The sequence below is a fragment of the Epinephelus fuscoguttatus genome, linkage group LG9 (assembly GCF_011397635.1).
Source record: "Epinephelus fuscoguttatus linkage group LG9, E.fuscoguttatus.final_Chr_v1".
NCBI lineage: Eukaryota > Metazoa > Chordata > Actinopteri > Perciformes > Serranidae > Epinephelus > Epinephelus fuscoguttatus.
In genome coordinates, this window is record NC_064760.1 from 19,405,393 (window position 1) to 19,426,342 (window position 20,950).

General features: G+C 40.7%; 1 protein-coding gene across 1 annotated transcript in view; it reads left to right on the forward strand.

Moving 5' to 3' along the window:
• Nucleotides 1-20,950, forward strand: part of kdrl (kinase insert domain receptor like) — a 61,264-nt gene that overhangs the window by 36,664 nt on the left and 3,650 nt on the right. Inside the window, exons 20-29 of the mRNA XM_049585522.1 lie at nt 107-195; nt 331-484; nt 1,237-1,334; nt 2,879-3,001; nt 3,409-3,520; nt 8,004-8,103; nt 11,017-11,122; nt 13,590-13,714; nt 15,576-15,654; nt 16,874-16,977. Of these exons, the coding sequence (XP_049441479.1) occupies nt 107-195; nt 331-484; nt 1,237-1,334; nt 2,879-3,001; nt 3,409-3,520; nt 8,004-8,103; nt 11,017-11,122; nt 13,590-13,714; nt 15,576-15,654; nt 16,874-16,977 (1,090 nt within the window). The remainder of the gene's footprint in view (nt 1-106; nt 196-330; nt 485-1,236; nt 1,335-2,878; nt 3,002-3,408; nt 3,521-8,003; nt 8,104-11,016; nt 11,123-13,589; nt 13,715-15,575; nt 15,655-16,873; nt 16,978-20,950) is intronic.

The window sequence follows — 20,950 nt, forward strand, 5'->3', positions numbered from 1 at the left end:
ATGTTTATTTATATGGAGAAGAAGCATGATAACACCATGTTTTCTTGTCTTTGAAAATTCTGCTTCGCAGTAAAAACATTTGAACAGAAATATTCTGTCTTAACAGGCCCATTGATGATGATAGTGGAATTCTGCAAATACGGCAATTTGTCCAACTATTTGAGAGGCAAGAGAGACGACTTTCTCGTCTACAAGGTGAGTCACGAGCTGCATGATTTAGACTTTCAGGCACTCTTGCTTTCTCATCATTCTGGTCACGAGCCCCGTGCATGTCAGCAGCAGCGTTTAACCTCCTCTCACTTTAACATGATATATGTGTGTGCTGGTCAGAGCCAGGACGGTAAGGTGGTGTCATCAGGATCGCGCTGCGAGCTGAGCGAGCTGATGAAGCGCCGCCTGGAGAGCGTGGCTAGCACCGGGAGCTCAGCCAGCTCTGGCTTCATCGAAGATAAGAGCTACTGCGACTCAGAGGAAGAGGAAGAAGGTAAAGGCCAAGCACTTCTTGCTTCCCTTCAACCCCCGCACCCCTCCCCCCTCCAATTGTCCCTCCTGCTGTCTCTCCCCTCCCCTCACCTCTGCTCCACCCCTCCTGCACAGGAACGAAAGCTCCCCTCAGATTGTTTTCTAGCCGAGTCTGATGGGACGTTTCCTCCTCCTGTTCAGCAGTACAATCACTGCAGCAGGAGCCACTGTCACCCCACTGAGTCTGGGGAGGCGTCTGTTTATTTCCTGTCCTGACCTGAGTGTTGCTCTGCTCTGTGGCTCCAGCTCGGACACTGCAAGTCCGCCATGTTGTTCCTGATGTGTTATTTCTGGTTTGATTAGCTGTTTACTCAGGTGGGGCCAGTGGAAGGACTCCTTGTGAGTTCCTCTTGCAGCACGCTGAGCCCATAACCACACGTTTCACCTGACATTTGAAAAAGAGGAGGAACTGTAATTTGTTTTCATCTCTCATCTGTAAAGGATGTTTTAAAGAACAGCGTGTAGGAGGAGACACGTACGTGACAGGATGCATTGTGAAGACGATATGTTTAAGTCCTGGACTTTACATTTGCAGTTTCCCCTTGAGAATCATCACTGTTTCATCTTATTTGATTTATCTGACAGAGAGCTCCCGATCACACAGACTGCATTTAAAATCACGCTCAGATGAGAAGGATGATTCCTCTAAATTTAAAGGCCATATACATCTAAATCTGTCACAGTGGGAAAACTCTGTGCTCTTTTCTTTTGCAGAATCTGAGGATTTATATAAGAGGGTCCTGACGTTGGAAGATTTAATTTGCTACAGTTTCCAAGTTGCAAAAGGCATGGAGTTCTTGGCTTCACGCAAGGTATTTTCTTCTTCACACAAATCACTCCAGACACCTATTTTATTCTAAACAGCTGTGTATACATTTTTTTTAAATCTATGTTGTAGTAGTTGTGTTTTTATTTAAAAAATTATGTTATGTAACTAAAATGAAAGGAGTCTCTGTCTGTCGGTATGTGAAGTACGTATTTCCTTCAGTAATCTCAACAACCGTTCATCGACTTCACATTTTGCGGTTACATTGCTGAGGACTCAAAGTACACCGTCAAGTGCAAGCTCTTGAGATCACAGGACATATTTATGAGTAGTGCGTTATGTACACACTGTAAAGTGTAATGAGAGGGGACTCCAAATAACTGTTATACCGCCAAATGGCAAGCTGGGCGTAGCTCGCTCTCAGTCACTCGCTACAGTATATTCAAGAACAGTTGACGAGAGAAAGACTGTAAATGTTGCATTGCAGCTAACTCAAATATTTGAAGCATCAGCGATGTAACTTTCAGAATGAATGCTTTTGTTACAGGAAAAAGACCAGTCCCAAATAACTAGCTAGCGTATACTCTGGCATTGTTAGGGGACACATCTTTGTCATGGCAGGTGTATTGCTCGAGACCCAATGAAGCGCAGTGCCAAGTGTGATGTTGTTGGGATGAAACATTCTTGAGAAAGCTGTAAGCAGCAACACGAGGCCAAGAAATTAGCCTGTTCCGAACAGGCACGTTACTCAGTATTGTCCAGAGCAATGGTTCCCAACTGGTCCAGCCTCAGGGTCCAGATTTCTCCTTAGTCATTAGTTTGAGGTCCCACAGTTTAATACATTCAGCGTCATACTTGCATCTGGCCATGTCGTTGAGCTAGTTTGCTGTCTCTGTCAAGAAGCTGTCGGCTAGTCACTCACTCTACAGCAGGAAACAACACTTCAAAATAAAAGCTCTGTGCTGGAAATTTACTGTACTTACAAATACAGTGTGTTTTTTTATAAACTTGGCACGTTTGCGAGTCACTTGCGGCCCATTCAGATTGGACCTGCGACCCACTTCTGGACCGCGACCCACCAGTTAGGAAACAGTGGTCTAGAGTGTAGTATAGAGTAGCCAAATCTTTTAAAGTTGTTGTGCATGCAGTTCATGCTGAAAGTGTTTTTGTTGATAAATAAATAAATATACAGCAGACGACGACTTAAACAATGTGAATTTTTTATTTTATTTAAGTGTAAAGCACTTAATCGTTGTATGGTCTCTCCCCCATTACCCCAGTGTTTCTAAAGAATAACAGTCTAGAACTCGGCCATTTTAAAGTCATTCATAATTTTGGGGAGACCGGACGGGACTGATTAAAGAATGAAGCCATTGTTGTAAATAATCCGTTACAGACCATTTCGTAGCCTGGATATGGAACACATCATCTCCCATTGTAATATCACTGATGACTTGACCATGTGTTCCTCCTCCATGCCTTAAAGCATGCAGCGCACCATTGTAAGGTCAATTACACACAGAAAACTTTAAACTTATGTATGTAAATGTCGCATTGAATAAGACTTTGTTTCTTCCTTTTTTTCATCAGTGCATCCACCGTGACTTGGCTGCACGGAACATCCTGCTTTCTGAGAATAACGTGGTGAAGATCTGTGATTTCGGACTTGCCAGAGACATCTACAAAGACCCGGATTATGTGCGCAAAGGAGATGTAAGTTCATTCAAATCTAGTTGTGTCTTTTTCCAGCTGTCTGGTGTTGGTTTGTCTGGTTTGTCTGTCTGGTACTGGTTTACAGAAAAGTTGCTCGCAGCTTTTTCATTAGTAGATAACATGCGAAACTATAAGCTATCACTGACTTGGCAGAAAAAAGGAGAGCTGAGTCAGTGCAGCAGTTCTTGGAAATCTAAAAAAAAAAGAAATTAAAATCAGTGTTTTTCTTTGAATACTAAGTACAGGGAACCTGCTTAGAGACTAAATAAGTCGTAGTTAAATCAAAAGAATCACCTACACGGCAGTGTCCAACTTGCTCTTCACAGATGTGACAGTGTAATTAGTGAGATGTCCACACCACTGAGATAAGGGAGTAAATGATTTCTTTTATCTTAATATCTGCACAGGCCAGACTACCACTGAAGTGGATGGCACCTGAGGCCATTTTTGACAAGATCTACACGACTCAGAGTGATGTTTGGTCCTTTGGTGTTCTCATGTGGGAGATCTTCTCTCTGGGTAAGTGTCATGGCCCACATGCACTGTCTAACATACAGGGGAACAAAGAACCTTAATGCTAATGCAACAATCACACATGAAAACCTAGGGCTGCGACACATGCCACGGCGGTAGCTGAGTGCTGCTTTTCTGCCTTCTCTGTGATAACTTTCAAGGGCGTGGAGCCAGGTTGCATCTGAGGTTGATATGCGACCATATCCAGCACCATATCACAACTTACTTACGGGAAATCCCGAGTTTGGATCTTGTGTTGTTTTTGTGCGTGTTGTCCGTCTTACAGATGTAAAGCTCTGGGTAGCCCTGCACTCAAATGATCAACTTCTTCCCTTTATCAGTAAAACAGTGATATTTATGGAAGAAAGAAAAGATATCTGCCAGCTGTGATTGGTTGTCCCTCGTCACATGACATGCAGTGTGCATTGCTGGGTTCCAAAAGTTCTCAGGGCGCAGCCGCCATGCCCTAAAAAATAAGCACTTAGGAGCATTTGCATGTTGCAATAATGTCACTCTAACTTTGACTGCGCCATCTTTCTACATGGACAACAGTGTATTAGAGGGCGCGAAAACACGGCATGTGTACGCACATAAAATAAACAATTTGTAAAAGCATCTAAAAATCTAAAAATAAACTAAATACAATACTAACACTTACATGTTAAAGTATCAAGTTCTGGTGCTCACCATGATTTATTTTCATCAAAGTTGAAACCTGTCTCGTGAACTGTTCTCAATATTACATCTGACATACTAACAAATAAAAAATGCCCCTGTCTATAATTAAAGGATACCGTTATTTCCAGGTAAAGTGAAAGCAGCAGGGCTCTTTTTGTTTTGCCCAACAGAATTGCATGGTGAAAGCGAGGCTTCTAGGAAACCAGTCTTAAAGTCGACGGTGTCATCATTTTTTAGCCGTTACATTGCGCAATCAACATTTACCTCATCATGAAAGTTAAAGTCTATTTGCACTGTGAACATGGCGCTCTTGTGTCAGAGATGTTAAGTGAGAAGAGAGCTCCAGCTTGGTGGACTCACTCGGTGCCCCTGGCTATGCAGCCTCACCAGATGTACTGGGCAATAACTGTCTTCTTCTTCTGTGTATTGTGCCTTTAGGACAAAGGGCCTGAGCTCACATTTTCAGCTTGAGAAAACCATTTTCATGCCACTCAAACATTAGTGAAGTTAGGCTGTGATTTTTACAACAGGCATGGGACATTAAAACGAGAGAACACCTCCTATTTAAATTACCCGTTTCTCCCCAGCTGGCAACACAAACTCACTGTAACCAAGCAGCCTGGTCAGTGTAAAAGTGTGCCCCTGCTGTGAAACCACTGCAGCCTTTAAGACTGCATTGTGTATCGGTCCATGACTGCCTGTGCACTGTGGCACAGAGCTCACCACATGTTTCTATAGCAGGACTCAACATGAAATATTGTATGTTTAAATGTCACCATGGGAGTCAGTGGAAACATAAGAGTAAGTGTAACCAAAGTTGGATGTATTGCCATTCTGTACTTTTGAATCACTGCCATGCGGTGTCGTCGCCCGCTGCAGTGTAAAGAAAAGTGTATCAAATTGCATATTCTTTTAAATGTAAAGAGCACTGACGTCATTATTACACTCTCCCTTTTGTCTTTCCCTCTTTCTCTTGGTCTCTTTCTCCCTCTTCTTCACTCTTGACACATTCTCACCACATTTTTCCGTTAAAGAAACACTTACACATCTGGGTAGTGTTAGCGGGGGCCTCTGAAAAATAAATCAGGAAACAAGGATACAAAATGACCAAGAAAAATGGCAAACAAGTGGAGCTCTGCAACCCGATCGTGTTTGGAGGTCAAAAGTTTTAGGGTAACCCAAGTGTGTTTTTCAGATCGCTCTGCGGACCAAAAGTGTGTCAGTTCCGTTTTGTGGGTTTGAATTTCCAGAGCTTGTTTGGATAGTGTTGACGCCAAAAAGTGAACCAGGCTTGTGTGGTGTTAGTCATACTATAAATACTCTGTATCAAGAGATTACTTTTAAATAGAGAAAGCTATTAGAGAAAATTCTGTCACGTCATAAAACATAGGTAAGACCTTTGGACTGTGCAGATATTCTATATCACAATAAGATATTATAACACATAATAGGGGGGCGACACAGTGGTCTGGTGGTTAGCACTCTCGCCTCACAGCAAGAGGGTTGCCGGTTCGATCCCGGGCATGGGAGCCCTTCTGTGCGGAGTTTGCATGTTCTCCCCGTGTCAGCGTGGGTTCTCTCCACTACCGGCTCCTCTCACAGTCCAAACAGTGCAGATTGCATGAATTTGACTGTCTAAAGCTGTCTTGTCTCACAGGTGTGAATGTGAGCGTGAATGGTTGTCTGTGTCTATGTGTCAGCCCTGCGATAGTCTGGCGACCTGTTTACCCTGCCTCCAGTTGATGTCAGCTGGAATAGGAGCCCTCTACACTCTTGAAGGCACTTAGAAGATGAATGAATGAATGAACACATAATAGGATACGATACAGTACGGTTTAAGCAGGTAAAATTCTCATTAACAGTCTGTCTATACGTGTACAGATACTTTTGAAAAAATTATATTTTCCCCCTCTTTTTTAAAACATGATTCTGTCCACACGACCTTTGTTTTACAAAATATCTCTGTCTACACAGTAAGACTTTTGAAAATGTTTTCTCTGCAAATCCAAGATTGTCTCTCTTTGACTTACAGTAAAGTGTACTTTAGTTGTTACACTTTGAAAACACCACTGCTTTTCCAGTTAGATGTAAGAATATAGGAGCTCTACACCTTTGAAGGCACTTTAAAAAATCTCCATTTTTGTGACCTTAAGTGGTCGAGAGGCCAAAATGTAGAGGAAAACATTTCTTTTTAGGTTCGTACATGATGTGAACAGCATGTTTACACACCAACCGTCACATCGTGGAACATGGAGTCCACTTCAGCTGCAGCTAGAAATATGACCATGTGAACAGTAAGACTTGGGGTTTGAAATGTTTTCTCTGCAAATCCAAGATTGTCTCTTTGACTTATGCAGTAAGCTTTATTTCTTTAGTTGTTCGAACACTTTGCCAAGCTCAATCTGCGGTTTTCCTATAAATGTGTGTTGCCACAAAGATGGTGTTTTATATTTTGTCTGGGGATTCAAGCAAGCAAAAATATTTTTTATGACCTAGGAAATTGTATTGATAACATAAAATGAGCCGTTATATTCCAAAACTAACAAAATCCGATATTGTATAGGTTCAGCGTATTACTGTATGTTTTCACAGGGGGCCGAGCATTAAGAAGCCTTCGGCTCTCTAAATTCAAATTTTACTACCAACATGACAGTTCAAATGTAAATAAGATAGTTTTGGTTGGCGGGTGATATATTTGACAGTTTCATGACTCAGCAAATTTAACAACATTACACATTCACTGTATACCATGAGTGGTCCTCACTTACATCATCCAACCAGATCTAATCAAAAATCCAATGTATTTCTTTTTTTTTTCTGTTACACAATTCTGCAAGATGTTTCCATGTAGTGTGTTAGGAGTTGGAAAGCAGCAGTGGTTTCACTCACCAGTAAAGGGAGTTTAATGTTCCCAGTAGGAAATGAGGAATGCACCAGAGACTGGGCAGGTGTTGTCTTTGTAACTTCTGCACATTGTGCATAATAATTCTTTAAAACTGTTTTTTAAAGTTGTTTCTTTTCTGCTCATGGCCCAAGACTTGGTGTTGATGTTACATTCAGTCATTTATCCAGACACACTAAGTATTCCAGTGCACTATAAACTACACTCATGTGTCAGTTCATTAGGTACACCTCGCTAAAACTAACGCTGTCTAATGCAACATGCAATAAATCAGAACTTCATGATAGCTATAATGTTCAGGGAGGTGTTTATTCAACTTTATGGTCATTTTGGAGGCTGTAGCTTGTGGTGCTGTTGAACTGTATTTTATAATGCAGCAAGGTGTCTCTAGTCGGCGGCCGACCATTGGCTCTGTGTGTCAGGGCCTTATTAGCCTACCCTCTCTGATACAAACAGGGTGCACTAAAATACGAACAACTGATTTTATTTTCATTACAAAATTATCAATGTGATGTATTACTTTACCTCTCACAAGCTTCTTCCTTCTTTTACTGTGCTTCATTCTGCAGAACCCTTTCCATGCAATATGTGTCAGTAGTTTAAAACGTACATTATTGAGAACATTTTTGTGAATAACGGCACCCTCAGGATTTACTTTGGAGCCTTTAAAATACCTCAGCTGTTATCCAAATATTAACGCTGTTGTTATTATGTGGCTGAACACAGACTGCTAACACTTTCTTATAAATATCTTACATTTGTATTTTACAATGTCAGTATCATGTAAAAAGGCATCACACATCATCTCATCCCATCTCATGTAAAGTCATACAAATATACTGTGTATGGTGTTTTTTATGCCCAACAAATAACTTTGTAATGAACCTTTCCCCCTGTTTCCTCTCCCAGGTGCCTCCCCGTATCCTGGCGTCCAAATTGACGAAGAATTTTGCTGCAGGCTTAAAGAGGGGACCAGGATGAGAGCGCCAGAATACTCTTCCTCTGAAATGTGAGAATCCCTTTTAACTATTTCTTCAGTAAACAGCAGATGAAAGTAAATATGTACCTGCATGCTGTCCCCCTCCAGAGAACTTTGTAGTGAACTTTGTTTGGGAGCATTAACTTAATTTTTCCGTCCTATCCTTAAAAGCTCCGTTTTGGAAAATGTAGGATTGCAAACATTTTATTGTTTGAACTATTTAAATCTTTATGACGTTTCTATATAACTGGGTAGTCTTGTGTACCCCAGCCAGCCGGCTATGTGTTCCCAGCTGTACGAGCTCCTCACAGAGGCCAAGAAAATAAAGGCTGCAAGTAAAAGCCACTCATATCGATATATAGCAAAGAGGAGGCATTGTATGTTTCTTCCTCTTTAGAGTTGCACCAGCAGGTCAGAAGTGCCTGATAAGAATCCTGGGTAATACTGCTCTGAATGCTGCAGGAGGAAACATTAGCTACTGAAGCTCTGAAGCATTTTCTGAGTGACAGTGGCGCAGATGTAACTGAGCATGATGTGGAGTCCAAGTTCCCCTGAGTGAGAAAGGCCAGAGACCTGGTGCTCATTTTGAGCAGGGGCTGGTGGATGGTGCTGGACATAAATATCTGTGGGAGAACAGAGAGTCCTCTTCTTTGGTGTCAGTGCTGTCAGTCAGTGACGCAGCTAAACAAACTTTTGTTGTAATAAGAATACTTTGACTCTTTTGTGTGATGTACTGCCGATCCGTACCCAGCCTGAGCTCTGCAGCTCACTTCAACATGTGTGCATACCTCATGTCTGCTTTTAATTTAAAATGACTCATATAGTCCACAAATCTTATTTGTTTTGAAAGCATAATGTTGCACTTCTACTTAATAATGATGTGATATCAAAAGGTTCAGAGTTTTAAAGCAGCTCGTGCCAAGTAAAGCTAACTGAATGAATTTATCAGCTTTGCAAAGGACACAGTGATTGGAGGGGATAGACAAAATCTAATCCAGACTGCAGCGTGCAGTCAGAACAGAAGATCTGTAGATCTAGACCCACTGGTGCCAAGAATCTCTCATATGTTCCATCTCGGAAAAATGGAACTGCCAGATTATATATTTTGCGTGCTTATGTGAGGCCTGCCACTAATTTAAAGCAAAGATAAAGCTGCTGATATCAGTGTGAATAGGATGCACAGCAATACACTCAGAGTCAGTGGGGTTAACTCCCCTGGAGAGGTCTGCAGTTGATCACGTGTGTCTCTAAGCCCAGGTTTTGACACCTTGACCCTCACCTCAAACTCATAATATCTGAATGATGAAAAGCACATGAGGTTGCACGCAGTGTTGAGCAAATAATTTGTACCACTGCAGCTCTGATTCATCAGGAATGTTGTCTTCCGCCTGTTAATAAGATCCCACGTGCTGATGCATTGCAGAGGAATTTAGCGGATGCTGTTCAGAAAACATGCTCCTCAGTGGGAGGACAATAAATAGGATGCTCACTTCCCATCCTTACACACTTGCCCAACCAGACAAGTTCCACATAATCTCCACCCCCGCCACCACCACCACCACCTCAGCAACACCACACTCCCTCAAGACCCCAAACATGCGGGGGAAGGCTATTTATTCTCATTGCGTACTAGGCAGGAAATGTGGTCTAAATTGTGCAGTCATACAATGTGTACTTACCCCCCCCCAATAATATGCTTAAAGACTGTGATCATGCTCCCCACATCCTGTCTCCATAAGGAGGGCTCCCACCTGGACGAGTATACTCCACGCTCATTAACGTGGGAATCAGAGCAGCCGCTTGGCTTCTTTCAGCCAGGAGCAGAGAGGTTTAGATGCCCTGCACACAAACACAGATGGAGAGGAGGGGGGGTCAGTAAGGAAGCAGCAGACCATCTGCTTTTACAAGTCCTCAAACTTCAGATTGATTACTAACTAATGGATTTATTTACATAACACTTGATGGGTCATGTGTAGGGTTTAGGGAAATACACTGGAAGAAATAAAATATAATATAGTAAGTGTGTATTCTTGAAGATAGTAATCCTTGTGTTTTCATTACCTTAATACGAGGTGTTTGTATCTACATAGGGAGCGGGTCCTCCTCCACAGAGTCCGCCATGTTGCATTACCGTGTTTCTACAGCTTAGAATGGACAAACCAAACTCTGGCTCTAGATATGACCTTTCATGTTTTAGCGTGGGCCACCGTGGTTAGCAGCCTGTCCTTAGAAATACCTTCCTTTTATGTGAAACTTCCTTATTCACTGTTTTACTAGTTTCAATCACCTGGTCTGTTTGTTTTGGAGAGGAAGAGACCTTTATGGATAATTAGGTATTCGATTATTAACACCTCCGCAACAGAGAAGACCAAAGGAATTCTTACCGGGAGCAATTTTAGCTAGTTGCAATCTGCAATCCTCACCGCTAGATGCCACTAATTCCCCCTAACTCCTACACACTGCTCCTGCAAAGATATGTGTAGGGAAAGCATTGGTTGCTGCAACAGAAACTGGGGAGGGATCCATCATATCCATCAATCCCAATCAGTAACGTGCTGTGAACGTAATTTAAACAGCAGCCGTGGAGCTCTGTTCCTAAATTCCTCCACAAACCGAGACAGCACACTGCAATGGAAACTCACATTAAGGCTCGGAGTCTTCCCACATGTGTAGAGATGCTGACAGCTTGTCAGAGACCTGAGCGAGGCTTTGTACTCTCGCACCCAAAAGAGAATTAGATACAGCCCCAGAGGCTCCGGATCACCTGAGAATAGAAAACAGAGAATGGTCGAATATCCAAAGAGAAGTTTTCTTCTGAGAGGTGCTTTGTCACAGTACATCAACCCGAATATAATGTCTGTTGATTCTTGGCATCCAGTGCACTGAAGGCTTGCATGTATCTTTCTTGTAGTTTGTGTTAAGTGTTGTTCTCTTCACTTTTAGATATCAGACCATGTTGGACTGCTGGCAGGGAGAGCCACAAGAGCGTCCGACCTTCACTGAGCTGGTGGAAAGGCTGGGAGATCTGCTTCAGGCCAGTGTGCAACAGGTATGATAGACAAGAAAGAGTGTGCACTGATTGAACACTACGTATGATGTGTCATAGTTTTGTTTCAACAGAAGTGAGCAGTTAATGAACAGCAGCTGTGGGGAACTCAAACTGAAAGTTGATGATGATACCAAACTAAAAGATTTATGAACGTGTTTTCTCGGCAAGACAAATACAGGAACTAAATTTTTAGTTGAAGTTCAAGTCCCCACATACTTTGGGAATTCTGACCATACTGTGGCTTCACAAAACACTTAACACTATTAGTCACCCGAATGAGTCACAAACACGGCAAATATTCAGGAAGCAGCGTTGCTGATCAGAGTCCTGCAGCCCAAAGAAGATTCAGAGCGACATCTCACCCAGGGGGGTGCTTAGAGTAACTGAGAGGGGAAGTAACACTCAACACAAATACTTGGCTCCCTTTGAAATGGCAACATCAGTCTTGTAAGAGGAACCACACTTCAAAACACATGGAAAACAATGGCATTATTAGTGTGACGCAGGACAACTTTGTCTGGTTTAAATGCTGTATATTGTCAGAACCTGTTGGAAGTTTGTAGATTTTATGAGGCTGTATGAAAGTTTAACAACTGTTTGTTCTAATCAGGTCAATAAATATGCTCCACAGGAAGAATCTGCATTTGATTATTATGCAAACATATTACACTGAAAGGAAATGACACCTTTACCAACAGGCCTTTTGTACTGCAGACATTTTGTCCTAGTAGGAAAAGCACAGGTGTTACTAATAACATTAAAGATAGCTCTGTTTTATTTAGCCAGCATGTACAATACGAGGACCCAGAGACTAAGGCTGCATCCACACTGATAGGTTTTTGTTTTAAAACACATAACTACTGCTATTTTACACCTAGCGTCCACACTACTACGGTGTTTTAGAAACCCTTTAATTGGAGACCTTTTAAAATGCTGCTGACCACATTTTAGTTTGAAGAGTATGGGGTTGTGTTTAAGTCTAGAAAACGACGCCAACTTCCGCTTCCTGATTGAGCCTTATTAGTCACAACATGTCAAGCCAAAACATTATGGCTAGGTCTACATACCCTCTTGTGTGGGTGCTCATTTCCCATCGCCATGGCTTCCTGCGGCGATGGATAATGCTTCCAGTACCAATGTAATATGTCATCGTATTTGCTTTTCAATGAATGATCTGTTTTCTGCCGCCTTGACTGCCATACTCATGTGTTAGTTTCATTAACAGTTCCATCTCGTCATCAGTCCAAGCAAAGAAAACTCTGATCTTATTATTTGCAATCTCTGTTGTATTTTCGGTAGCCAGCTACAGAGTAGAAGAGCTGCTTCCTGTTACACTTGCATGCCAGTGGTTAAATGATATGCGATGTCAGGCTTGTTAATATTGACAGAAAATAATTCTGAAATGGTGCTAAAACACTTGTGTGTACAGAGATCGATTTTGTTTGAAAACTCTGATTTAAAATGAAATTGTATAGATGTGCATGTGGCCTGAAGCAGCTAGATGAGTTTAACCACCATTAATTGGATTGGATTGATTACACCCATGCTTTTCAAGAGAAAACAAATTAGGTTTGGTTAGGTTTCCTACAGGTCTGTTTCAGATCAGGTGGGTCCTTATAGACCTCTAGTCCTCGTCTCAATTCAAATTGAAAATGAACCATGTACTTGAAGCTCTCACCATCACCTCCCTAAAGCACAAAATAAGTTATGGTAATAGACTGTAACTCCATGACTCACTGAAATTTTAAAAACAGAAGTGGTGAAAAAATAATAGTGTTGTTTTTCAAAAAAAAAAAAAAAAAAAGATGGAAACTGAAGAAAGTGGAGCGCTTAGCAATAACTATCACTGATGACAGGAAACTGGCGAGAGCCCCAACAAGAGGGGGATTATTTTCAGTCATCAGGATCTGTAAGATGCCCACAGTCGTGTTTCTGCTTCCACTAACTAAGGAGAGCAGGCATCTCGTCCAGAATGTACATCACTACAGACAGATTGGAACACAAAGAGAAGGAATTATATTTCACTTCTTCTGCGAAGACTACACAGGACTGTAACTTGTACAGTGGAATAATAAGAGATAAAGACAAGGCCACACATGACATCACATGAAAACTACAGCATGTAATATTACAAACGAGTCTGTGAAAACTATCTGCATGAGAAAAAGTTCAGACTGGACACAGAGAAAACAGTGGAGGGGTTCGACTCTTATTAATAAAGCTATTGTTACAGTGCAGGAAGGCTGGTCACAGACTCTGCTGCCTCCACCAGCCTCATGAACATTGTACTGGATTTATTAGGCATGACCTCAGTTTCTTTGGCTGCTCGCCACAACCCATGGGAGCGTGTGTTTGTATAGCCTGCACACAGAACTGGCCCACGAGCCTCTCGTCTCTTTTATAATTTGCATCATGGAGGCATAAGGCTGCACTCTTATATTTTGTGTCTCTGTTTGGTTGATTTTAGGAGGGGAAGCACTACATACCTATTAACACAGCCCTGCTGGCAAAGGTGGGAGACCAGTCGACCACAGTGCCCTCAGAGGAGACGCCCACACGACCTGTCTCCCACCGTGACTCAGGGAGCACCTGGTGAGAACATGGATCATTTACGCACTATCTTCTTTACATAAAACAGACACCTGAAACCTTTATGTACTTGGACAGATATTGCTATTTTATCTTTTCTTCAATGATGTATTTAAACTATTGGATGCTCTCAAGATAAACTGTAGTACCTTTGGTGCTCCTTTAACTTTTCATTTAGCACCTTCATCAGACCCAAATTTTAATTCGTCTAGTACTTTTATTGACAGACTAATGACATTCCCATCAACCTTTGCTGTCCAACATCACATACTATACCCTACATACACAATGTGTACAATCATTCAACATACCTTTACATGAATAAACAGTAGTATGTATCATTTCAGATGTACTGAGCTGTAATTACCACGTCACTTCCACAAAATGACAATCTGTAAATCAATTAGTCATTCTGTGTAGCCTTGAATTACTAAAGATAACTTTGTTTTTCTTACATGCCTTTATGGAAAACAGCAAACATTCATAATCCATAGTTTATTGATCACTTGGGGGGCACATTTAAACAGCAAAACTATATAAAAACACTTGCAACACTCTTGGAAGTATTGAGAATATGACTGGATAAATGAGACTTGGATTATCCTGCATGAGTTGTGAGAGAGTTTGTCAACAGGTGTTCTGATATGGTTCTCTAACATGATAGTCAATCAATAAATCAATATGGTTGCCATTTTCTGTGGAGGCATACGAGAATAACAAAGTTTTTATCACAAATTCAAGGAAACGACGTGATGAATTGATCTACAAATGCTCATTTTGTGGGTGAAGTATTCCTTCAAATAAAAAAGGGAAATCTTATACTTTAACTCATGCTGAAGCATTGTTGACATTACAGAGTTGTCTTGATCAGTTTCCACCATTGTCTGTTTTTATCACTACCACATTGCAATGTGGGATATTTAGTGTCTAATGTTTGTTGTAATATATACCCGGAAATAGTTTGCAATTTATATTTTGTCGTTGTCATAGGTCTTGGACACTCTAAAAAAATCTCACATGCTGTTTTAATGTACTAAATAGCATGTGAGTACGGAGTTTTGGATGCAGCTGTATGTTATCATTGTCATTATTAGCATGCCAGCAGGCTGATGTTAGCATTAAACTAAGTGCAGCCTCACAGAACTGTGTGACTGTGACTGTTACCCTTGTTGGCTCAAATCTGTTACATTCTTCTATGAACTCGTTAAAGGAAATAAATCAACACACTATAAAGACATGTAAACCTATCCGCAGACTGTTAAAGGCAACCCGAGTCTGTTTTGCAAAGGAAATGCCCTAAATCATTTCCTCACTTTGCACTGAAAAATATTTAAAACAATTATTGTTCTTGTCGCACTCAGACTAAACTCCACGAGGCGAACAGTTAAGTCCGACCTGAAGACAATGAAAGTCCTGATTAGCACATGATAAGAAATGTACACACAGCAGCTTGATGGCTAGGGAGCTTACGGTATTGTGGCTCCTGTGAGAAATTTCCCCAAAAACGATACAGCCAGCCTCAAGATTTATGTGCACTTAAAATAATATTTGTTGAGCTCTTGAGTTTTCACAGCTCCTCCAAGTGTGTTTATTGAGGAGGTGTTGAAAAGCAGTAATGACAGTTAGCCTTTAAGCTAAATTAAGCAGTCGTTTAAGTCGTTTTAGCCTCTTGAGTGTTGAAATGCAAAGTAAACAAGGTGTGTTTTCAAAGTGCAACGTCACTGATGCGACATGTTGTTGATTTAAGTGATTATGTTCCTGCGGTTTTGTTGCTGAACTTTGCCTCTCGGGTCCAGTGTAATCAAAGGATTCTTCAAACTGAAGGGGTATTTTGGAGACTAACCCTGGAATATTTTCTCGCCAGGAATATCAAGATCCGTCCTGCTAGTGTGAAAACCTTCGATGAGGTGACCATGGAGGACGGGACTAATGAGAACCATGAGGTGAGTTATTCATTCTGGACCTAAACCAGAAACAGACAATCTGTGCTCTGACAGTTAAACAGAAGCTTCACTCTGTCACATAAATGTTTTTATTTAAAATCAGTTCTATGTACCTAACGGATCGTGATACCTTTATTTCTTCACTGCCTGTCATGTCATGACATGGAGTCCCACAAGGTTTTTTAATTGGCCCGGTCTTAGTTCGTTTATCTGCAGCCATTTCGCCATTTTTTTTTGTCACTTAAACACCGTGACCTAATATGTTTATGCCAGTAACACGTCTCATTCAGTTATGAAAAGTTTAACAATCTGGATTCCTGCACTGCTCCCATTAAGGACTCTGACTTTTACAACTGAATACTGATAAAACTGAAGTTGTGGTAATTAATCATGATCATATTTCAAACAGAATCAACCCAAACCTAAATTACTGACAGATATTTATTTAGACAGATACAGAGTTGTTTTTGAATACTTTTACTTCAATTGTCAAATTTAGTGTCTCGCTCATTCTGTTTGATGTTGCTGATTATACTTGATTTAATTTTACTACTGTACTGGACTCAAAATCAGACTTGGCCGTTTAATGCAATTATTCAACTATCCGTTCGATTTTTCCATATGGAGTTAGAGAACAGGATTCGGCGGCGCACTCGGTGACAGTGACGTTCACACAATATAAGCTAAGCCCTTCGAGTTAATGCGTGCTAAGTACATGAATGAAGGATTGGAAATGTGCAATAACATTTGTTGCCAACACTAAATAAAAAACAAAAGCCAGAGACTATATTGTGTGAAGTTGCTGTAGGCTGCAAATTCACTATTTCTAAGTAAATGTTGGAAGATGCTGTATCACAAGAGAGCAGCGTGAAAGTGAGGAGCGTTCAATCTGCAGCTACATCTTAGGACCGAAATGGCTCCAGAAATACACTGACTGACAAAAAAAAACACGATTGCCTGACTTGAAGAATCTCAGTCGACTGAGGGGTCTCCGTATGATGATTAGAATTATTGACTTTCATGGGGCAGCCCTACCTAAGTGTCTTTTTGTATTTCATTGTTTTGTATTTTTGTGCACCTGTGAATAACCTTGTAAGTCTGGTTTTGAAATGTTCTATAGAGATAAACGTTTAGATATTTATTATTTGTTCATTTCAGATAACAATGAAGGAGTTTAAATTATTCTCTCTCTGTCTATCTGTCTCTTTGTCATCATCAGGGCAGTCACTCAGACAGTGGGATGGGCTTGTCGTCTGACAACATGGAGACTCTGAAGCGCCTCGAATCATTGGCAGGCCGACCTCTGAGCATCATGGCTCTAGCGTACGTAAACAACACCACACAACACTCCTCAGGATACAAGTGACAAATAAGCAAACACAAGACTGCAAAATACCTGCTTGGAAACCTCCCTGCTGTGCTGGAATGTAGACGCTGTAACCGTCACACACACATTTCTTTTGGCTCTAAAAGAGGTCTGTAGCTAGTTTTCCCTTTTGTCTGGAGAAGCCATGCAGGAGGGTCAGTGGCACAAAAGAGAAGTGGGAGGGAAAAAGCTTGAAGGTGACAAACTGAAGGACCGAGCACGAAAGCAGAGTGGATGCGTCACTTGAGGTTTGCCTGTTTTAAGAGCGTGCACTAAAACCCCTTTGTTTTCACTAAAAGAGTCCTGAACGAGATACCTCCCACTCTGATTTAACTTATGAGTCATGGCTGTTTGGTGTAATGAAATGTTGTTATCTCAAAGGAGTGACATTGGCTAAAAGCCTATACTCCAAAATCCTGGGGATCGTTTGATGACTTTAAGATGTGGATCCTGCCAGGACAAGTATATAAAACTGTCATGAAGGGGGAAAAAACACTGAGACAATGTGTTCTCACTTTATGGGTTATTTGGGGATAAAGTCAAATCAGAGTCAAATTTCCTTAAATCTTTTTCTTATGAGGGTCTCTGAAGGTGTCTTAAGGCTTACATATAAACTTTACAGCAGCTTAGTGGCAGGGTTAATTTACAGGGTCAAACCTCTGAACTCAGTAATTACACTTTAAACCTTGTGGTATTATTCTGCTGTTCCCTGCACAGGAGCAACTATTAATACTCCTTCAAAGCTCTGCGGCCTCCACTTAAAAGATTTAAGGGATGAACAGCAGTAAAGTTAATTGTCCCAAAGCAAATCTTCATATGTTTCCCAAATCTCTGGTAAGCTGAAGAGGAAAGAGTGGAAACGAACATAAAAGCTCTTATAACTGCCAGGGAAAAAAAACTTATGAGACACACTTAGCAGAGTTACTGATGCTCTCTAAAGCACTTTAATTAATTAACAGCTCACCAAACTTTCTACAGACACCCACACCCACTTACAGTAACTGTTTACATGCAGAAAAATAATCTGGGTTTTGCCCTTATTCCAAAAAGACAATATTCCTACTGAGCTGTTTACATGGCTGATGAAAGTTAATGTTCCATTAATATTCCTGTTTACATGCAGCTGTGGATACTCCGATTAAAAAGGTCTAGTGTGTAGGATTTAGTGCAGTTGCAGAACTTAAACTCCTCTCATGTGCCAAGCATGTAGAGAGCTAGTGTAGAGCAACATGGTGGACTGTGGAAGAGCACCTGCTCCGCATGTAGGTTAAAACAGCTCATTCTGATTTTAGTTTCAGTGGATTTTAAACAAATAATGGCAGATGTTTAGGGCTGGTTACTCTGTAGTTGAGGTATATGTAGGCATGTGTAGGTGTTTGTGTCACTGGCAGTAGGAGGGGGTAGTTACGAGGTTAAGAGTGTGCATGTGTCTGTATGTTTGTGTGTATGTATGGTACAGGGGTAGATAGGCAAATGTGAAGTGAATCAATATGGTTGTTTTTTAGAGCTATTTTATATTTATTATAAATATTTTATTACATCTGGCAATAGATGCCCTTAAATCCTACACACTGGACCTTTAACATGTTATTTATCACGTCATAATATTCAAAAGTGGAACAGCTGGAGCCGCTTGTGCCATTTGCTTCTTTGCATCAAAACAGGATTTTCCTACCAGTGAATATTTCGACCGTGCAAATATAGCTTCCCACTTTAATTCCTTCAGCCACCTCTTTGAAAATGTCAGCGTTACGATATTGCACATCTCCAAACACCTTCATGTTTAAAAGTAGGTGTGTTTCTTCTTCCAACCAGAAATGTGGACATCTTTTTTGAGCATGCATCACTACCTCAGCAAACTGTTGATTTGTGTACAGCGTATCCATGACAACTGACAGAGCTGACTGCAAACCAGCAAGATGCCGTGTGTTGCAAACAGCGGTCAAACCACAAATTAAGATCCATATTTTGAATGCACTGTATACATGTCTAAAGAATGGTATTGAAACCCAAATAATACCGACATAACCCATGTCTTAAACAGAATATGCTGTTTACGTGACCTGTGTCTAATTAAGAATATTCAGAATAATAGTGTAATATTAGTGTGCATGTAAACATACCTAGTGTCTTTTACTTCACAAAACTTTTAAGTCGGAGCCACCAGGACTCATTACCATCCTGCTTGTGTCATCAGGGCCTCAGCATGGCAGCGAGAATAAATGCAGGGAGGCATGCAGAGAATGATGTACATTTTGAGGGGAGGACTTCCTTGCTGGACAACTATTCAATCACTGCCACCTTTGAACTTAGGAGGGTTTACAAGGGCCCCCCTGTTAGCTGTAGCGCTGCGCTCCTTTTGTTAAGCTGAAGTCCACCTGTTGCTCTCTTGGCCTTCACCACTCTCCCTGCATAACTTCTTTTAAACAGTAGCATACATTTTGATTGACTGAACAATATTAAAGAAAACATTAAAATACAAAAAGCTAAAACAGTCTAAACTCCAAATATGTTCATGTAACTATCCTATAAAACTTTAACAATTCATCCACTGATTGTTTCAGCTGAGGGTTAAAGGGAATTTTCACCCTGACTCATTTCCTTGTTGCTCACTCGCCAGTTGTGCCCCCACCTTGTGTTTGACATTGGCAAGGCAACACTGTACCATTGTTAGGTATTTTTGATGGCTGGTTTATCAGGTAGTTTATTCATCAGGACAACATTCCAGCACAGCGGCGTCACTTTACTCCTGCTGGGTGCTGACCCTTTGGCCTCCAGAGAGGAGCTCTGGAAACCCTTAGCAACCTCCAAAGACAATAAGAGGCAATTACTCATATTCTGAGCAAATGAAGCAGAAAGGCTCAGGATGATTGATTACATCATATATGAATAAAGAGAGGTTTGTTCGATAGCTTCACACAAGGGGCATTTTTTTTTAAACAAATCGAAGAACAGCAAAACAGACCTCCGTTGTACATTGAGTTAGAGTGCACATCCCCACTGACTGCTCTGATTTCCTCCCTGACAGTCTAGTTTTTCCACAAATAAAAAGTTATGCCATAAAAATAATTTGAAAGATTGTATAATAATGTTAAGAAATATATGCATTGGGACTTCGAATGTTATGTGAAGCACACACTGAGAAAAGCCCTGCGGAGAATTTAGGTCCTGTGCCATTTTTTAGTCAGGATCAGGGATGGGCCTTTAAGTAATTTCCATATCCGAGCAGTTATATTAAATTAATATTCAGTACTGAGTATTCGCAAAAAAAAAAAAAAGCTTACATAACAAAAAGATCCGCACAGAATGAAGAGATAAGCTATGACACACACATTTAATGTTACCTAGCGTGTGCTGCATATTCATTTTGTTAATTTTGTCTAATGTAGATTTCTTTTAAAAAGCAAAAAACAATGTGATCACCCTATACATTGAGTACTCAGGATGTCCCTGCTTTGTTGTGTCTCTTGTGTTTGTTTGTCAGTGTTTTTGCAATTAGGAGTGTTTATTGTGCACAGCTGATGATGTAGTCATATCCATTATCCACATTATCTCCATTACTGCATCAATGAACAGACAGAAAACAGACAAATTAGGAGAAGCTCTGGGATATTGGAGCTCCATCTAATGGTTATTTTCATCACCAACTACACCACAAATTATTTAATTAATTAACAAAAAACTTTATAAATTTCCCAAGTGACAAATTCAAATGTCATACTTTGTCCAACCAGCCCAAAGAATTTTCAAGTTACATTAACTCAGAGCAGAGAAAACAAATTCTTGTGTCTGAAGCTGAAACCAGACAATATAAAAAGATACGTCAAAAATTAACTTAAAAAATGATTATTCGATTATTAAAATACCTGCCAGTCAATTTTCTGTAGATAAATTTATCAACTAATTGGTTTGAAGACACTTAAACTTAAG